The 20742-nt window shown below is 41.6% G+C and overlaps 2 protein-coding genes across 2 annotated transcripts; both read left to right on the top strand.

Moving 5' to 3' along the window:
* Positions 1 to 673: 673 nt before the first annotated feature.
* On the top strand, positions 674 to 4924 carry btbd17b (BTB (POZ) domain containing 17b). The gene is made up of 3 exons (XM_085454332.1): positions 674 to 966; positions 2271 to 2556; positions 2857 to 4924. The coding sequence occupies exons 1-3, from the start codon at positions 879 to 881 to the stop codon at positions 3929 to 3931; spliced, it is 1449 nt and encodes a 482-aa protein (XP_085310458.1). The 5' UTR covers positions 674 to 878; the 3' UTR covers positions 3932 to 4924.
* Positions 4925 to 5042: 118 nt separating this feature from the next.
* On the top strand, positions 5043 to 18242 carry LOC146711476 (dual specificity mitogen-activated protein kinase kinase 6-like). The gene is made up of 12 exons (XM_085454331.1): positions 5043 to 5379; positions 8867 to 8936; positions 9070 to 9118; positions 9216 to 9329; positions 11738 to 11857; positions 11956 to 12072; positions 14147 to 14198; positions 14294 to 14421; positions 14685 to 14762; positions 16363 to 16502; positions 16743 to 16788; positions 17054 to 18242. Exons 1-12 carry the CDS (start codon positions 5361 to 5363, stop codon positions 17129 to 17131), a joined length of 1011 nt encoding a protein of 336 aa, XP_085310457.1. The 5' UTR covers positions 5043 to 5360; the 3' UTR covers positions 17132 to 18242.
* The last annotated feature ends 2500 nt before the right edge of the window (positions 18243 to 20742 follow it).

The following is a 20742-nucleotide window of genomic DNA, read 5'->3' as shown; positions in this document are numbered from 1 at the left end:
CACACTTTGTGGTGCACTGAGTGCACCTGAAAAGGAAGAAAAGGGAAAAAGTTTTACAAGTACTTAATGATGCACTGGGAAGTCTCATAAAAGCTTATTTTACATGCCCTTTGACGAAGAGCAGAAATTCCAAAGCACATGCAAAAAAAGTCCTGATTGGCACTTGAGTTTGATAGACAAAGCTTGCCTCAAATTGATGCGCAGACCCAGCACCAATGAAATTATCCTCACATTAGTATGATTAACACGCCATCAAAGAAATAATTGCACTCAGCTGAAAAATGGTCTAATAAATGGATTACGAAATTTGATTAACTGCAGTTGGTCACACACATTAGAAACTCAATTACTTTTGACAGATAGTCTCAATGCAACCTGCAGTAATTAACTGATAAATTACACAGCTCTGATTATACTGAACTTAGGTACCATAAAAGAACATTTTCAGCCCAGAGATCTGCTGCAGTTTAAGTGCCATTAAAATGTGAAACTGTGTTGTTATTGATTCTTAATAGTGGCTAACCCCCACTGACTTTAAACTAAAAAACATTAAGCTGAGTCCTTGGCTGGCCCGGTGTTGCAGATCAATGCCATGTAACATCCAAAAGGGAGAAATTCAAAATCAAAGCTGTCGCTATAGCAACGCCCCTGCCAGATTCCACCAATCAATGGAGTCCGTGGGGTTGTGAGATGCGCCGGGGAAAGGCCAGCGTCCTACATAAAGAGTCCAGGACAGGGAGCCGGGCATCACACAGGGCAACACACCTTTCTGCACACACATACGACAAAGGCAAAGCAGTGAGAAGAAGAAGGGTTAGGAAGAACGGAAGAGTGGAGAAAAGGACAAAGGAAGAGAAGGAGGGAATAACTAAGAAGATATGGTACGCTCATGTGAACAAGAGATTCCTGCCTGGGTCTGTGTGGGCACCCTGCTACTCTTGATCCACTCTGTCACAGTTAGCGGAGGTAAGATAGCAAATTAAAATCAGTAGTTTGAATTTTGCTACTAAAGAGTCTTCTTGCCTTTACATCTTTTTTTTCCCCCACATCCTACACTCTAAGGGAAGCTGTATTGTTCTATTTCAGTCCAGCTCCCCCCATACAGTCATGGGTAGTAGGGCACATCATGAATGTGTGGCTCGTGCCCAGCCTCAGGGCAAAGGAGGGGTATTTATCTGTTCCACTCATCCTGTCCTCATCTGTTTGTGTGCCGGGTGCAGTGAAAGACGGGCAAGTCCATTTGCCACTAGGCTTTGTGCCAGCACAGTAGTACAGCAGAGTACAAGTGCTGAGAGGGAAATCTCCTCTACTCCTTAAAAGAAGGGCTGATTGTGACAAAAGTTATCGAAGGCCACATTATGCTGCTGTTTGATGTGTGTACACAGACTCATTTAATTCTTATTTATTAATGTGTATAAACCAATTCATGTTGATAGCTTTTTTCAAGCTTTAGTAGAAGAGGCACTACTTTTTAAGTTGTCTACTTTTAACTGAATTTCACATTTGTTATTCTTTTTCTAAAGAAATTCTGCAAAAAGATGTAACAGCCATTGTGGGTCTTGGGATTTATATTTTTTAATTGATCACACCATGCCAGAATCATTTGTCAATACACACTCCCATATACTCAGCTGGATCACAGTGCTGGCTGGCTAATTGGAAAAATGTTACTTTGAAGTGGGAGCTCTTGATTGCAGTGGAGAAATAAAGACTGTGATGCATCCCGGGAAGCCAAGTGTGCTCCCCCTTGTGTCTCATTAAACCCCCAGTTAACAGGCCAAGAAGGCTGCTGATGGCTGTGGCAGAGCAGAATGGAATCAGCGACTTCTCATGCTGAGTCTTTCATGTATGATTCTCCAGTATGTGCCACTTGTATTTATGCTCAAGAGGACCCATAGAAGAATCCATCTGCAATGGGGCTGCAAACTCAGGATTCATTTTGGTGCACCTGGTATCTGATGTTGTCTGAGTCAGCCACCTGGCTTGTTGCTCTCGCTCCCTATTAATTGAGAAGAGAGGTAGAGAAGGATGTGCAAGTCTGCTTTTCCCCCCGGCGCATTTTGCCAGTTGTGGTTTAGTCGAAAGAGGTGTGCTATTCCAGTTCTAGATGTGTCAGATATGATTTAACTTGTAAGAAAAAGATAGAGAAAGAATCAATCTGTAATCAGAGATGAATAATACATTTTCTTTAAAAAAAAAAAAAAAAAAGCTCAAGTGATTGTTGAGTTTCTGAGAAGTGGAAATCATCTTGCACTATTTTTTCCCCACAGCTGCCCTGAAGCATGATGTGGCATTGGATAGTGGAGCCACAGTGCTAAATCATACTATGAATTTAGTGCATCGTATGGAGACCCTGCTGGCCCTGGGAAACGGCAGTGATGTCACTCTCCGTGTGGAGACCATCAACACGGACGAAGTGAAGGTGATCCAGGCACACAGCCTGGTTCTTACCCTGCAGAGTGATGTGTTTGAGGAGCTGCTGCTCAGCCGCAACACCAGCTCTGTGGTTCTGAGGGAGACGCCTGACTGTGCAGCCATCTTTGAGAAGTTTGTCAGGTGAGCGGGACTGTCAGATGCCACGATTTATTGAGACTGATTTGTTACTGGGTCATATCGTTGATGACTAAAAAGATAGACACGTTTCCTATTTTTCCTTTCTTTTCAGATAAGTAAAATGCTCCATCTCCATCTCTATTCTAAAATTACACTTGCTCTTTGAGGCTTGCAGTCTAAAATCAGAGAGTGTGGGCTTTTTTCAGTGACTCAGATGCGTGCAGAAAAAAAGATTCAAAATATAGTATGCCCCACAGAAATGTTCCTTTCTTTTAACAATGCTTTCAAAAAATCTCTTTGCAGGTATCTGTACTGTGGTGATATTTCTCTGCGGCTAGATCAGGCTATTTCTCTACATAAGTTGGCAAGCAAGTACCATGTGTGGGGCTTGCAGGAGGGTTTGACCCAATATATGACTCAACATCTCTCCAGTGATTCACCCACAGGCCACGTGGTTGGTTGGTACAACTATGCTCTACAAATTGGGGACATAGCCCTGCGGGACAGCTGTCTGCAGTACCTGTCCTGGAACCTGTCTTCTGTGCTGCAGAGCAGAGAATGGGGCTTCATCAGTGAAGATCTTCTCCTCTCCTTGCTCCAGCGTTCTGACCTCATTCTGCAGAGTGAGCTGGAACTCTACGAGGCACTGGAGGGATGGATTAACCAGAACCAGCCTGTTCGTATGACAGTGGAGAGTGCCCTGAGGGCCGTTCGATATGGCATGATCCACCCTCAGCATCTCTTCCGTCTTCAGAAACATTCCCCCCTCATGGTGAAGTATTATGAGTCAATCCGTGATCTCCTCTATCTAGCTTTCCAATTTCACTCTGCCTCGCCTATCCAGCTTGCCAAGTACTTTGATGTCAACTGCAGTATTTTTACTCCCCGTAACTACCTGTCCTCTGCCTGGGGATCACCTTGGATCATAAACAACCCCACCCGTGACGACCGGAGCTTCAGCTTCCAGACCCAGCTTGGACCCAGTGGCCATGACTCCAGTAAGAGAGTGACATGGAACGCCCTGTTCTCACCTCGGTGGCTCCCGCTCAGTGCCAGGTCAACTTATACCGAACTGGGTGCTATGCAGCCCACCCGCACGGAGGGAGGTCGACCTCGCATCATTGTAACACCAGCCACTTCAAGCCCTGACTTTGCCGGCGTGAGTTTCCAGAAGACGGTGATTGTAATGACAAAGCAGCAGGGAAAAGTGGTGGTCAAGCATGTCTACAACTTCCACCAAAGCACAGAGGAAGCTGGGGATTTTCTGCTGGATGCTGATCTGCAGCGGCGTGCATCCGAATACCTGATTGACAGCTCCCTCTATCTGCACATTGTAATAAAACCTCTCTACCATACCCTTCTTGTTGCCAGGAAGTAAAAACAGGAATTCACTGAGGCCTCATCATCAGTGATCCACCCACACAATCACATGCACATATTCCAAAGTACACTCATATCACAATATATGTGTATGTGTCAGATCTGTGACAATTCCAGTGTTGATTAGTTTGTGCATTTTCTTGTCTTCCAACTAGTAAGAAAAAGATTTGTCTCATAAAATAAAGGACTCAAAATAACAGCTCATAAACTGCTCAGCAGTGATTATTACAGTAATGATGATGGGTTTTTCATGTTTTCATCCATATTGAGAAACAGTGTTACTGTACTGTATTTATCTGTTTTTGTGTGGCAGTTTTCCCCTTAAATGTATTCAATCTATGTGATCTAGTAAGAGAAGCAAGGCTGACATGGTTAGAACAGAGTGATAGTGGCTTCATCAGGGTGTTTAATATGGAGCTACCAGAGAGAAGGAAAATATTAAACCACAGAGAAGATTTCTAGATGTAGTGAAGGACATGCAGAGGGTTGGTGTGGTAGAGGAGGATGCTAGGGAGAAGATGAGATGGAGGTGGATGATCTGCTGTAGTGAGCCCTAACGGGAAAAGGTAAAAGAAAAAGAATACGAAGAATATGTTTTTTAATAGGCCAGTAGACGTTTTCCTTTAAAATAAAAATGTTATTGAGCTTACTTTTATGCATTTTCTCATCCAGTACTCTGTAATGAAACATTTACTACATGGCACCCAATTCCTGTGATATGCTCCTGTTTGGATCTTGCATGCCAAACAGTGGAAACTGAAGTGAAATCCCATTATGAGTGTTCCTTAGAATAATATAGTTGACTTGCAAGACTGTAGAGACTTCTTCTTTTTATTGTTACACTTGAATGTTGCCTATCTTTTAAAGAAAGTCCCTGTGTGATTCTCCTGGAACAAATAAAAAAATCTGTATGAGAAAACACAATTAGAAAAGAAATGTATGTGGTGACTAGTAAGGATTTCCAAAATAAACTTTGATAAACTAAAATTAAGGTAATCTTTTCGTGTGGTTTTTTTCCCTTGGGGGGAGGGGGGGGGGGGTCTTAGATTACCGGGAAATTGCCTGGAAACTACGGTCCTCGTGATGCTTTGCGCGCGGCCGGACGTACGTCATCGGAACCTTCAGCTGTCAGACTTTGGCCACCCTGCAGGTTTTGTTAGCAAACTAACGCGAACTCTGCGACTTTATTTAAAGTTGTGCATTCGTTTGCTAACCGATTTTGGATCTTAAAAGCTGGCGATTGAAGCGCAAAGCTTGCACGAAGACGAGGCGACTCGTTTTTAATCGCTGCTAGCTCTTGCAACACAAGCCAGCGATATACTGAGCGGGTGTAAGAGTAAATGCAGGGAGGGAGGGAGTAAAAAAAAAAAAAAAAGAAAGGCAAAAGTCTTTGTGCTTCCCTTCCCCCTCATCAAAGCGAAGGGGAAATGTCTCTGTCCAAAGGAGGTAAGTGTCTTTGTTTTGCTCTCTTTAAAAAAATACTTAAGTAAATAAATAGCCGTGCATTTATTGGAAACGCCGACGGGCAGTTTGTGGGGAAGTATTTTAGCTAGCTTTGTATAGGAAATGTAACCTTACCAGGTGGAGAGCTGCATGTATGAGAAGAGGGAAAAGAAGCTAGCCAGCAGGTCTCTTCTTCAGCTTCCTATCGTTATACCCACTCCTGACATCCTGGTATCTCGTGGTAGCGTATTCATCACTAACATATTGAAGGCGCTTCCACTCTATACTTTATGTGATTAGTATTATGGCTAAAAGAATACCACCGCGTCGCTTCGTTTAACTTCCCGTGTTGTGGTTAGCTAACAGCATTTTTTTTAAAACAAAAAAGGACTTTCGCCAAACTTGCCTCTCAGCTGGAAATCACAACGCTGCGCTTACCTCCCGTGTTTCTGTAAAGTAGAGCACACTGGGATTACAGGTGTTTATATTTTTAGTACCCCCCTCCTCTCTCCTGACTTATGAATCATCTATTTTTCGTCTCCTTTTGTTTTGGTCAGTCTGTTAGCGCAAAAGGTATTTTTAGCCTCGCGTCCGTGAAAATACCTTTTGTATTTTTTTGTGCGTGTGTTTGTGGAGTTTTCCCCCCTCGCTGTGGAAATTCTTTTCTTTTTAAAGCAGGCGGCGAGGCTAAGCAGCCAGGGCCAGTATCACAAACAAAAAAAACACACACCTTGGGAAAAAAAAAGTCAAGGTTCTTCCTCTGCGTCACACAGTGCGTGATGATGATCATACCGATGATGTCAATTTACATCTCAAGTTGACCGCTTGTGTTATTACACTATCGCGTTAGCGTTACCAAGACTGGGAGTGCTCGGTGTTTTTGAGACGGCCGGGTTAGATTGGCTGGGTGCTATTCAGACAGTCTCAGCCTTTGGCCTACTATAGCATGTTTTGACTTGCAGCAGTCTGTTGACAGTTCATTTGCTGCAAGCAGATAGCTGCTACACAGGTTCTGTGCTCTTATTACTGCGTGCAAAGCGGGTTGTGGAAGGATTTTTTTCCTTTCTTTTGGCCACTACAAGGAGTTGTACTTTCCCCGGTCAGTGGCGGTGTGGGTCTAAGAGCACTGCATGGCATTGTGGAGGCATGTTTGGAGATTGGGTTCTCTCTAACACACTGATAGGGTTGTGTGGAAGATTATCTGGGCATGAGTCATCATTGTCTTTATATGGACCCACTCTAAGGCTGGAACTTCCTGATGGTGACTCGCTGCACAGCTATTGGCACTTTGATCCCATGCACAATCCAGAAATTCTTGTTCACATTATGTATAGCATTGCTGTTCTCTGGGTATTTTCCACTGAACATCACTGGATTTCTAAGAATTCAATATACTGTTTGTAGTGGTTGACCTGAATGAACATCTTCCTGTGTATGGAAAAAAAAAATAATGCAGAATACGTCTAATAATTGCTTATAAAGCAAGTCTTTAGTGCAGACACTGGCATGGTTCCTTTTATGGTTTACTTCTGAAAAAGGCACAAGTTTCTGGGTAAGCACTAGGATTTTTTCCTCCCTAGAAACACTCTCTATTCAGAGCATTTCTGAGAAAATGTCTGTTTCCATAATTTTTTTTTTAAATTCCACGTGCAGCTTGATATACTTTGACTGTGTTTATTGTCATGGCACTATTGTGTCCTCTGAGGCTCAGTTTGCAACAGGGACAACAAGCGAGCCAACTGAAATGACCTCATATTTCCCAAAGGGTCCTGACAGTTTTTGAGTGTTTAAGCGGATGTGTCCCGTCTGACTGGCTGTGACTCATATCCCACTGCCCTATGGTTGCTACAGGGTCACACCGCACACCACATGCTGTGTCCCCAAACAGGACGACTACCTGACAGGAGATCATATTCCAAAGCCACTGAAACGTCACTGCACATAACTCCCACATAACTCAAACTACAACATGCACATATATCTTATTGCTTAGGTAGTTTTTCGCCTGCTGCAGGAGGTCATTGTTAAATGCATTCGAAAGCTTAAAATCAGCTTTGGTATTTGAGATCTGTCAGTAATGTTGCCCTAATTTTGTTGCATGGGGACAGGCTTGTCTTATTTGTCAGGTCATCAGAAGACTGTGAGTGCTCGCGCTTTACCCCACGCAGAGGAAATGCAAAATCTATTTTTGACCGAGCATGTGTGAGTAAATCACACTCAATCTCTCCCTACTACATGAGACTACTGTAGTCTGTCCAGACACTGCAGGCTTATTTTAGGGTTGCAGCACAAAATGGATGTGTCTAGGTTTCATTGGTTGGCTATAGAATCGTTGTAGAAAGTTCACTTCCCTTCCAGCTTGAGCTACCAAAGGAGGGGTTTACCCAAACATACTTCCTCCACACTGTAGTGGTGTGACTCAGTCAGCGAAAGCAAGTAACAACGACAGCTAAAAAAATCAAAGTTTTCGCCAATTGTTGCTGTTTTTCCTTTCTAAAACTGAAGGTGACTTACTTGCACATTGAACTAGTTTCTCTGAACTATGGTTAGAACAATTACGTCACATCCTAGTGGGCGAAACTATGGCCTCGCAGTCCCAGCGCACGCAGATAAAAGTAAACAAGGTCTTCTGTTTCTCCTCTCAAGCCTGGAACAAGAGCGAGCATGCTCGACACAAGTGTCAAGAGGAGTCGAAAGCTATTTTCCTGCCCTTGTTGTTCCTCGTAAGCTCGGTAGCTGTGTCATTCTGGCAGAGACTCGCAGCCTCTTGTGGGAAGTCTCAGAGGCTGCTGGTAAACTGTGTTTATGAATGGGTGGCTGTCAGGGAACTAGAAGAGGAACCTCCCACAGCTGCAGAGTTTGGACCATAGTTTGCTCTCCACACAACAAAAAAATGTACAAAGAACTTGAATTTGTTTTTGTAAAGAAAAAAAGGAATGATTTGTATTGGTTAAACACGCAAAACACGCCAGGAAGGAAGGCTTGATTCCACTGTACCCCTCACTCCCCCGCTTCATTTGAGTCATCATACCAGTGCTGATTAGTCATTTAGTCCACCTTCTCTCTATGGAAGGGCCTTAGCTTTGGGCACACCTAATCTCCAGTTAGATAACAGGTCATTTGCTTTAGTTTGCGTAAGCGGAAGGCTACAGCAAAGTGATTGACTTTTAAAGTGCTCTTTACTATGAGAACAGAAAAGGAATTAAAAAAAAAAACATATCAATAAGCAAATGTGGATTATTAATAAAAAGGCAGTAGTTGAAACGAAGTATTCTGAACCTCAATTTTCATATTTTGTTGTGCAGACGATGGCAGCTTTACACTCAGTGCCAAATAGCCTTTTAAGTTTTGCAAGAAGAGATGAATAATTGCTCCACTGGAAGGACTGCTAATTATACAACTTGTGGTTTCTACTGCATACAGTTTTCTTGATCACCACGTACTGAGATGGCAATGTTTTATTCATTTGTTTTAATGGTTTTGCTTTAAGGGAGGAAGAAAAGCCATGGGCTGAAGCTGGCCAAAGAAGTTTTTGCAACACCACCACCAGAAGTAACAGCGTAAGGCTATTTTTTAATATTGAGATAGTGAGCCATGCTTCTCAAAGTTGGCTCAAATAGATTGATAAATCTCAGTTACATTACAACTGAGCATAGAATTGCTGTTGCTTATTTATTTCCTGTTTTCCTGCAGGCCCCCTCGAGCTCTTGACTCTATAACTTGTGTCAAAATTGGAGATAAGGTAAAGCTGGCTCTGTGTTCCTCAGAAACATGCAATTCTATTGATTTTTCCTGAGCTAAATACATGCAATGTCACAACTTTTCACTTCTTGGTCTAGAACTTTGTCGTGAAGGCAGATGACTTGGAGCAGATTGAAGAGCTGGGGAGGGGAGCATATGGTGTGGTGGACAAGATGAAACATGTGCCCAGTGGTGTTATCATGGCTGTCAAGGTAGGCTGCAAAGCTACTACTCTGGCTACCTGATTTATCATCTCTGTAAATGCACTGTGTTTTTAAAATGCTAATATAAGTGATAGATGTATCCGGTATATGACCTCAGCTTGTAAACACTTGGAGCCTTCCAACTCAGTGACTCAATGTTTGAGGGGCAATGTAGATATAAGGAGCGCCATGGACAATTTGATTTAAGCTATACCTGCCCGAGTTCATGCATTTATTACAGATTTCTCCCATATTGGCTTCCCTTCATTGGCTCCTTGTTAAATCAAGAATTGAATTTGATATCCTTCTCCTTAGGTCTTGAATAATCAGGCCGTGTCATATCTTAAAGACCTCATAGTATCATGTTACCCCAACAGAGCACTTTGCTTTGAGACTGCAGGCTTACTTTTCTAAAAGTAGAATGGGAGGCAGAGCTTTCAGCTATCTGGCCCCTCTCCTATGGATCCAGCTCCCAGTTTGGATTCGGGAGATGGACACGCTCTCTATTTTTAAGGTTGGAGTTAAAACTTTCCTTTTTGATAAAGCTTATAATTAGGTCTTGATCAAGTGACCCTTAACCACCCCTTATGTATGCTGGTATAGAGTCAGCCTGCTGCAGGACTTCATGTGATGTACTGAGCACTTCTCCACTTACCTGTGTTTATGCACCATTGCAGCATGCCATTGCAGTTTTGTCTTCTGGCTCCCTGAGTTTGGGTTTTGTCCCATCTCTTTTTCCCTCATCCTCCAACCAGTCACAGTCAATGGCTACCCCTCCCTGTGCCTGGTTCTTCTGAAGGTTTCATCCTGTTAAAAGGGACGTTTTCCTTATCACCATTTCAGAGTGCTTGCTTGTAGCGAGTCTTGTTGGGATTTTCTGTCAGACACTGTTGGGTCTGTACCTTAATGTAGAGATGGACCGATCCGATATTACGTATCGGTATCGGTCCGATACTGACCTAAATTACTGGATCGGATATTGGAGAAAAATAAAAAATTTAATCCGATCCATTAAATATCACGAAAGCACCTCACAAAACTTGCAACACGCCATAACTCACCTCAGAACGTTAGCACGTCGGAGCAGTATGCATCACGTGATAGAGCGGCTGTGGCATGCGGGACCTGTCGGTGGTCTGGATAGCATGTGGAGCTTCGCTAGCAACCCGGCATTTCATCTCCGACAAAGTTATCCCCGAGAGAAGTAAAGCAAGTGTGTAAGTCCATCTCTGAATGTTTGTAAAGCATTCCTGCGTTAAGCTTACCAAACGATATATAGAGCGACTGCTTCTTCTGGCTGCTACTTCAATCATGAAACTGCTTAACGATCAGCTGATCGGCTTTTCTGTCGCGAGTACGTCTCTCTGGTTTGTTTTTGGCCCACTTTGCACCAGAAAGAGGAAACCATCGGCTGAACAACAGCAGCACGTTTAAGCTTGATAAGCTGTTGTTAGAATTTATTTAATATTACTTTCTACTCGAGGATCTTTTTCTACGTAGCTGACGGCTGGTAACTGTGCAGGGGCGGATCTAGCAAAGTTTAGCCAGGGGGGCCGATAGGGCATGAACAGGGAAAAGGGGGCACAAAGACATACTTTTCTTTCTTATTCTCATTTAAAATGTCTAGCTTTTAATAAATAATTATCCGAATCTTACACCCAAAGTTTTAATTTGATGTAAAATGAATAGAAGTCCATTACTGGATATAGTGACTATTAAGTCTAATATATATACCCTAGTAAGCTATAGTACTTTTTCCTTTGGGAAGGTACCATCTGTGCAGTCTGCAATTTTGTTGAAGAAAGATGTTGAATCTATTTAATATTTCTTGAAAAATAATTGATTTCTGTGCATTTTTTTTCACACTGCATCAAATTAAGGTTGATTACGTTGATTAAGCATCATGAGGTGGAGTGTGAGGGGTGGTTCCCTATTTTTTATTTATTTATTTTTGTTGTTGCTGGGAGTTGGAACCCTATTAGTTAGGTTGCTTAATATTTACGCTAAGTACTCTTTAAAATACCAGAATAGGGAGGATGGTGTAGGTTTAAGTTTATTAGATTGATCAGTATTGCTGAACTATGAAATATTTTTTTTTTGCATACAGGTATAACAGAATAGCTTTAGTGTAGTTGTTGTTTTAAACTTGAGTATGAACTTATACAAAATGCAGCAAGATATTTAAAAAAAAAACAGTTTTGTTGATTAAAAAACATTATATCGGATTCATATCGGTATCGGCAGATATCCAAATTTATGATATCGGTATCGGTATCGGACATAAAAAAGTGGTATCGTGCCATCTCTACCTTAATGTAAAGCACCTTTAGGTGACTGTTGTGGAGCCTTGGCACTATGTAAATAAAGCTAAATTGAATGGTGCTGAAACTGCAAATCTATGATATTTGTGTCACCAGAGGATCCGTGCCACAGTCAACACTCTGGAGCAGAAGAGGCTGCTGATGGACCTGGACATTTCCATGAGGACCGTGGACTGCTTCTTCACTGTGACTTTCTATGGCGCCCTATTCAGAGAGGTGAAGCTAGTGTTTAAACGTCATTCGTGTATGACTGTGCTGTGCACTGTGTGTTTCTCACCTTATTAATGGTCGATCATCTTCTTGGGTTTTTTTAGGGTGATGTTTGGATCTGCATGGAACTGATGGACACATCTTTGGATAAGTTCTATAAGAAAGTTATTGAGAAGGGCAGAACTATTCCCGAGGACATCTTGGGCAAGATCACGGTAGCAGTAAGTCACGTCCTCGACATTTTAAAGCCAGTATTAGAGCTGGGCGATATATCGAGTTTTTAAAAAATATCGATATATTTTTATACGAGATATAAGATGTGACAATATCCTTTATATCGATATAGTCTATGTTACGTTATAATTATACTTGTGGAGCCGCAGGTTTGCCTCTCTTTCGTCCACTTTCGTCTTTACGCAATGTTACTCGGCCTCGCCTCTCCTTCACTGAACACAACTCCTCGTCCCCCATCGCTTCACCTGCAGGAAGCGACAAGATGGACACGGCAAATCTCCGTTAACGAGTTACTGCGCATCGCCCCGTGCGTGGGGCTGGACGGCGTCAACGTGTTAGCTAGCTAACCACGCTAACGAGCTAACCACGCTAACGCCATGCAGCCCAGAGGGGCTGCACGGACTAAAATCCTTTCATTTTCTCAAAAGTTGACAGCGCGCCTTATGTATGAATTCTGGTTGTGCTTGATGGCCGCGAACCGATTTTATGTGGAACACGGCGCTCAGCAATCTGTCAAAAAATGTTTTAGTACGACTTTAGTAAGCTACGGAGCTGCACCGCTTGATGGATTGTCGGAGCATTACGGCTGAGCCTCGCGGAGTGATACGTACTGTGCTTCAACGTAATATTACCCTACTGTGTATAAGGACTATAAATGGCACCTGTTAAGAGACGTGGTTGCGAAGCGGATTTCAAACTCCAGGCTGTCAGTCACGCAGTACAAGTTGGGAACAGAGCAGCTGTGAAATCTGTCTTTGTTATTGTGCTCAGCGTCTATTAGTTTACATTTTGACTGCACAATTGTGAGCTTTTTGTTATGCACAAAAACAACATTGTTTTCTTTTATTTATGGAGCATTATTATTTAATAAATGCTCATAATTTATTTTTGAGTAAATTTTATGTACATCTGCTCTATGTTAATAAAAGTGCCTGTGTGACATCTGGGACACAGCTTTGACTAAGAACTCTCTTTTTGTTCTTACTTTATGGCTTTAAAAAAATATATCGAGATATATATCTTATATCGCCATCCAGCTAAAAAATATCGAGATATGAATTTTGGGTCATATCGCCCAGCCCTAGCCAGTATCACTAAGATTAGGTGGATGCACATGTGCATGCAAATACTCTAAAGGAGTAGCTCACTTTCCTTTTCTCTAGAACAAATGCTTACTTTCTTTTTAAGAGGAAGATAAGTAGAATGACAGTTTGTGGTTTTGCTGGTGAACAGCAGCTGGGCGTAGAGACTTTCTAGAATCTTGCCACACGTTGAGGTCGCCAGTCAGGCAGAGCTACAGTTTGAGATGCTCAGTATGGATGCTCTGATAAGCGTTTGTCAGAACATTCTCACAAGTCCCTCCAGTTCTGCAAACATTTTACATTTCTGCATGTGTACAATTTGGAAAAAAATCGTAACTTTGATGTGTGCAAAACCCCAAAAATACAACAGTAAGAAAATGGTTTAAACAGCAAATTTGAATTTGTGTTTTTTGCAGAGTATAAGCCTCGTTTGATTGCTGTGAAGCCTTTAAAAAAAAAAAAAAAAACTGAGAAGTTTAAGAGTGATAAAGTTTATGCAAAGCACAGTGTTGCATTGAAAATAGATATGATTATGTGGTGGAAATCACTGCACGGGCTATGCAAGACTTCAGGAAGCTTTTAAAAAGACTCATGAGAAACTTTGTTGAATTATGAAAACAAACACAATAAACGTGGCACTGAACTGTTACATTATTGTGACATTATTGTTTTTAGAACTACACAATTTGGTCTCTTTGTTTCCACAACACACACACACACACACAGACCAAACACTACCATTAAAAGTTATGCAGCACAGTGGGAGAATGCACAACTTTTTTTCAAACTTGTTTGCATCAAATTGTAAATGAGCATAACGCAACCTCCTGTTTGTAAATTTTCCATATCAGATATGTTTTATGTTCAAATAAATGTTAGGTATGAATCATTTGCAAATCACCATATCCTTTTGCCCTAGCATAACACATAATATATATATATATATTCTTTTTCTGAAATTTTGTTATTTATTCTACAGATTGTAAAGGCATTAGAACATCTGCACCGTAACCTGTCAGTGATACACAGAGGTAATCAAAAGATCAAATCACAAATGTACAGATTTTTCTCATCATTTTTAGTCTTGTATGTGCTCTCTTACACTCTTAACTATGTTTCTCACCAGATGTAAAGCCCTCCAATGTTTTGATCAACACCTTGGGCCAAGTGAAGATGTGCGACTTTGGCATTAGTGGCCACCTGGTGGATTCAGTGGCTAAAACGATGGATGCAGGCTGCAAGCCCTACATGGCGGTGAGTGAGGACTGTCAGAGCCTCTGCTGCCCAACAGTCTAAGCTTTCAGACATCCTCCCTGAAATGTCAGCTCACAAAACCAGAGCATTATTTGAAATAGTCTTGAAAGTTTTCCTATTTTGGATACTTCAGAATGTTCAATGATTCTAATTCATGTCTGACTTTGAGATTCATTTTTTAAATTCGTTTATTAAAAAAAAAATAGAAAAGTAATGATCAAATATTTGTACCACTTATCTGTTCTTAATGTTTTCTTTTTCAGCCTGAGCGGATCAACCCTGACCTCAACCAGAAAGGCTACAGTGTCAAGTCGGACATATGGAGCCTCGGTATCACAATGGTGAGCGGAGCTGTACATGGAAATTTGAATCTTTTCTACCTGCACGCAAAGAAATGTTTTCAAAAAGTAGTGCTGCCTCGTAGCATCCACTGACTTACCTTTTTACTCGCATGCGGATAAAACCACTTTTAAAGGTTGCAAACCGTCCTTTTTCTGTTAGATGATGAACGCTTTTATGTGCTCTGCTGCTTCGACTTTATTTTGGATCCACACCAGTCACACAGATGGCAACCACCACACTCACAATGTTGGTTCAGTTTTATGTAATCATCTGTCCATTGTCCTGTCAATCAGAGCAGTTAATATGTCACAAAAATAAAATGATAAACTCAATTTTCTTGTCAGAAATCATGAGAACGAATATGCAAACAATGGCAGGCTTCCTCGGGTTGATTTGTGTAACTAACCATTTGGTGAGATACAATGCTACCAGCTAATGCTGAGTCATGGTGACCGTTACGCTTTTGATAACCGAGCCACACGGATTCCATTTCATTCGGCTGATAATAGTAGTTCATGGTGGTTTCAATTAATATATAAAATGGCTTACAGATTGCTAGAACTTTTATTAACTCGTTTTTACTTTCACTCCTAAATCTGATTGCTCTGACATGAAGGATACATCTCAGGCTTCTCAGTAAAAATTGGTCTAATTCAAGACAAATGCTGATTAAATTTTTTTTAAATCAATTTTTTATGTTGCATGAAACCATTTTTTTAATTTTTCAGCAAAGTGCTGGAAACATTCCTCTGAGAATTTTGTTCGTCTTGACATGTTGGCGTCACAGTTATTGCAGATTTGCCAGCTCTGCATCCTTGAAATGAATCTCCCGTTCCGCCACGCACCAAACATGCTCTGTTGGATTGAGACTCGGTGACTGTGGAAGCCATTTGTCCTGTTCAACCACCAACTTGAGATGGTTTTAGCTTTGTGACATGTCAAGTTATTCTGCTGGAAGAAGCATCAGAAGATCATAACAGGATAAAAATGGTCAGCAGCAATACTCTGGTGGTTTGTGGCATTTTAATGCTGCTCAGTTGATTCAAAGGGATCCAGTGCAACACTTTTAGGATCCTCCAAATTCTGACCCTACCATCGAATGATGAAGTAGAAATCTTCTATTGCTCAATTTTGGTGTGCCTGTGTGAATTGTACCCTAAGTTCCCTGTTCTTAACTGACAGGAGTGGCCTCCACTATGGTCTTATGCTTGCTGGATTTTTTTTTTTTTTTTTTTGTTCCATAGATCGGGAGTGTTTTCTTAAATACTCAAACCAGCCTGTCTGGCACCAACAGCCATGTCCATCCAGTTCTGATGCTTGGTTTGAAGTGTTTACGTGCCTGAATGCACCGATGCCATGTGATTGGCTGATTAGATATTTGTGTTGGTGAGCAATTGAACAGGTGTACATAATGAAGTGGCCAGTGAGCGTAATAAAAGTTTCCAATTGTGCAAAATTCAAATTCTGTAGAAAGACATTTTGCAAAATGTGCTGAGTTTCTGCAAACATGAAAGTAAACCAGTACATGTAACATGTAATCATGAAGTTGAGCTGTAATGAGTACAGTATTTGTTGAATTCTCCTTTCTTTTCTTCCTAGATTGAACTGGCCATTTTGAAATTTCCCTACGAGTCATGGGGAACTCCCTTCCAACAGCTCAAACAGGTGGTGGATGAACCTTCTCCACAGTTGCCTGCTGACCGTTTCTCCCCAGAGTTTGTAGATTTCATCTCTCAGTGGTGAGTTTCACCTTAGATGGCAATCATTACCTTGTGCTTTAAAAAAAAAAACAGGAAGTAAACACTGAGATCCAGCAGGGGTCAGTGTTTGCCGTTTGTTTAATGAAAGAGGTGGAGGAGAGTGTTTCTGTGTGTAACAGGACATGAGACCATGCTCACACATTTTAGTGCTTCTTTTGTATAGTTTTTGTATAAAATTGTTATTATTTTTCTCACTTTTGCATTTCTTTTGTTTTACAGCTTAAGAAAGAAGCCCAATGAACGACCGGCTTATACAGAATTGATGGTTAGTTGTTTGTAAATATTTGATCACTTTCTCAAAAATTCTAAACACCTGTCATGTAACAAGCAGTTTTGCCGCCATTAGCATTCCTGCCATGAAGATCAGTGTCTCATTCTTTTTTTTGTCCACAAGAGGGCAGCCTTGTTCTTTTAACCCAACAAACCTGTTAAATTATGTGCATTTAACATGTAAATAACAAGAGAGCTGTAAGTAGAATGTTTTCCTGCCATTCTGAAACATTATGTATTTTCTATTTATATGTATGCAGAAACATCCATTTTTCACCCTGCATGACTCCAAAGAGACAGACGTGGCCAGTTTCGTCAAGGTCATCCTGGATGACTGATGTGGTCACTCCAGGCTCCGCCTCATCGGGGATAGGCGGGACCTCTCAGCAAACGAACCTATGGCCTACCTTTTTGTGAAAACTCACTGGAATGACAGACTCATGCACCCACACACAACAAAGGGGGTGACCCAAAGACTGACAGCAGCCCAACAGCACTGGAGTTGGACAGCAGTGGTGATATGAACTTGTACGGTCAACTGGAGAGGTTTTAATTCACTCTTCCCAAGCTTCCTGTGTGAGCAGTTATGCAGTACGACAAATATGAACTCACCCCAATTTGTTGTTCTTATCTTGTTCAGTCCCCCTCCAAAAAATCCTTATTTTAACTCTTTCTCTAAAGCAGACAGAGCCAGCCTTTATTTGTTTGTGACATATTTTATGCATACTTTCAATTATATCTGCAAAACCATCAGTTAATGTGTATGCTGTTCTTGTACTGAAAGCTATATTTGCATATCCGTTTGTATCCGTTTCAATACTGTAGCTCATTGAAAAGTGTGAATTTTACCACACTAGGGCCTTACTGGTCAGCTCGGATCAGGTCTGACCTGGTTGCTGCCCACGTGTGATTGATCAGTGCAGGGGCTCCAGTTGTTGCGGGCCAGGCTGTGTGGGAGGCTCCGGAGCTGAGACAAAACGCAAGAAATGTCAAAGGTCATATTCTGGATAAGTCGAGTCGCACAGATCTGATCCATGCAGTGGGCCCCTCCCCGCATTGTGGTTTTTTTGGGTATTACAGAGTTGGCTCCTGTGCTGCCATTGTTACTGCCTGGTGGTGTTCAGGGGTTTGCCTAATCAAGCTCACAGCTTCGTCTTCTATGTGCCATTTTGCAAATCGTTCTCATGACTTATTGCATTAAATAATTTGTGTTCTTTTTTGCATTTGTTCTTTCCTGTGTTTTGTTTTGTTCCCCCCCCCCCTCAACCACCCTTTTAACCCCACCCCCTCCTCGTCTCAGTTCCTTCTTATCTTATTGATTCTGGTTGTTTTTGTTTTAGAGATCTTTTTATGCCTTACACAGGCAGTATGTTAGGGAAATAATTTATGTTTGGAAGATGTAAATATCTTTGCTTTGTTTTTTCTTTATAACTGTAAGATGACACTGTCCCAACCTGTCCCGGTGTAGATGAATGGTAGAGTGGTTGGATTAGTTTGTTTTAATGCAGTGTGACACGCATGCACACAAAACTCACAGGGCAAGCTGACTGGGCCAGGACTGATGTGCTCCACCATTCAGGTTTCTGCGCTCTCCTATCAGTACTCAAAGATGACACCCCCCCTTGTTCCCCCCTCCCCCTGGTCATCTTCATGAGTACTGGACCAAGATCCTAATTTTTTTATTTTTTTTTTAAGTCCATGGTGGGCAGCCATCATTGTTTCTCTCAGACCATCCTATGCAGAGCTCCATGTGCACACAGCAAGAGGCCCTTGTTATGTGGCAGTTTCCCCACCCCCAAGTGTTAAGAGACTGAGATGGTGATGGTATTGATGGTGGCGATAACTGCCGGGCCTCAGTTCATGGCTAGTACTCGCTGCCCCTCTGGTTTACACTGTAGTGCTACCTTTTAAGTCAGTGAATTAGGAGTATTTATGATTGTGAATAAGGGAAAAGCTAGCAACACCACAAAGAAGCTGCTGTGGGGTTTTTTTTTTTCTTCTTTCGTTTTTTTTTTTCGGCCTTCTTTGCATGGCCATTCCCTTGGTGTGTAAAAGTGAGCTTTTACGCTGATCACAATGAGAATGGAACACTTGCTCTACCTCTTATTCCTTCACTCTATTTGCCACCTCTTCACTGGGTGGGAATGACAAACTTGAACTACGGACAGACAAAAAAAATTAATAAATAAATGCTTTATTGTTCAGTAACTAACTTTCATGTCATTATTCCTGCATGTGTACCAATAAAACCTTCCAAGGGTAATGCAGGCATTACGGTACAGCTCTGAAGTTTAAAGTTAGAAAGTTGTTTGGAGTGACATTTAATCAAACAGTGTCAAAGATGGACACGGACTACAACTTTTTGCCTTAAACTTAAATTCCATACAATTGCCATCAGTGAGCGACTGGTTTACAAAACACAAGATTCTTTATCTACGAGGAAAATGCTGCTCACTTGATTGGCGATGTCAAGCATTTAACGAGTTTAAGGTTTCACTCGGTAATTTAAAGTAATGGAAAAGCAAAAGTTGTCCATTTGTAAATTTGGTCTTGGCTAAAGTCAAGGCTTCAAAAAGAGTCCAGTCAAGAGTTTTGTTGGGTTTTTGTTTGTTTTCCAGTATTGTCTCTTTGTAGATCTGTCTTCCAGTACACTGTACACTTTAATTGGCCTGTATGATCCACAAGCATCTAAATTTTTACTTGCATGTTAGTAAGAATTCCACTTTAGACACTTGTTTGTGCAGCCATGCACTCTTGCATGAATAAAGAAGCCGACTGATGCAATTGTCACCAAGACGTCCGTCCTGCACTTTATGCTGTAAAGTGCAGGATATAATTTAATTGAGGCGAGAGACACAACTGCATACATCTATTGTTAAGTGTTGCTCAGAGGAAAAAATTGCCTGTGGCAGTAACACCACAGTTACTGCTTGTGTAAACGTCCTTATGTAATTACACTGATGTGAATGCGCATTTTTGGGAAGGCAGTGACCCTTAATGGGTGCGTGATGAACAGGATTCCTTCATTTTGTAGACTCTTTCTGATTGCTTTAAAAGAAAAAAAACACGAGTGTCAACAGTGCAGTTCAACAAAAGCTTACTTTGAGCAGCCTATTCTGCCTCTAGTGTGTCAGGCAGAGGCCTATGATTTCACGCCAGGACGAGAAAACTCAATGCCAGTAGACTGCAGGCAGTGGTCCAGTGTTGTGCAGTAGAGGGGGATTGTCAGCCAAGCTAAAGACGCGCTTTTTAAGAAAGTACTCTTTTGATGATGGCTTACATAATGCTACACAAAAGATTGTCGTGTGAAGGGGGAAAACAGCTAACATCTGCTTGAATTAGTGTCCGAGCTCAGCCTAAAGTGCACTGTGATGGAGAAGTTAAGATGCCAAAACAGGTTATGACATAATCCTAACTTATAGGCATTAATTAGGAAAAAGCTATGGTTTTTATTTTTAATAGTCCACCTCATTCTGGATATTTCTGCTGTGGTTTCAAGTGACTATCGCATATTTCTGACTATCTTAGCACATCATCAATCAGCAGGCAGATGTTGGGGTCTGTGTTGATATTCTTTTTTTCTGTTCAACCTTTACTATCTCATTTCAAATTCTCAGATAGGTCTCATTTAACAAATAAGCACTAGTGGATTAAACTTATGCCTATTTTTTGCCTGGTGTAGTAAAGTTTGGGAACTCTTGCTGTTGCCCCAAGGGTCCCGCAGATGGACAGAAGAGTGCCAGACAAGACAAAGTATGTGCACTCCATTTTGGAACTGTTTTCTTAATCTTATGCCAGATCTCACGATCTCCTGACCTGCCTGCGTCCTTCAGATCGAAGTTCGAGTGGAATGTTTTTTTTCCAAGCCATTAAACAACTCATTAGTGTGTCTCACGTACGCATACTCTTACACATACAATCACGGCATCCACTGATAACTCTGTTTGCT

The sequence above is a fragment of the Copadichromis virginalis genome, linkage group LG4 (genome assembly GCF_057382275.1).
Source record: "Copadichromis virginalis isolate Kocher_CV1m ecotype Utaka linkage group LG4, C_Virginalis_male_GT1.1, whole genome shotgun sequence".
Taxonomy (NCBI): Eukaryota; Metazoa; Chordata; class Actinopteri; order Cichliformes; family Cichlidae; genus Copadichromis; species Copadichromis virginalis.
This window is presented reverse-complemented; position numbering and strand designations above follow the sequence as displayed.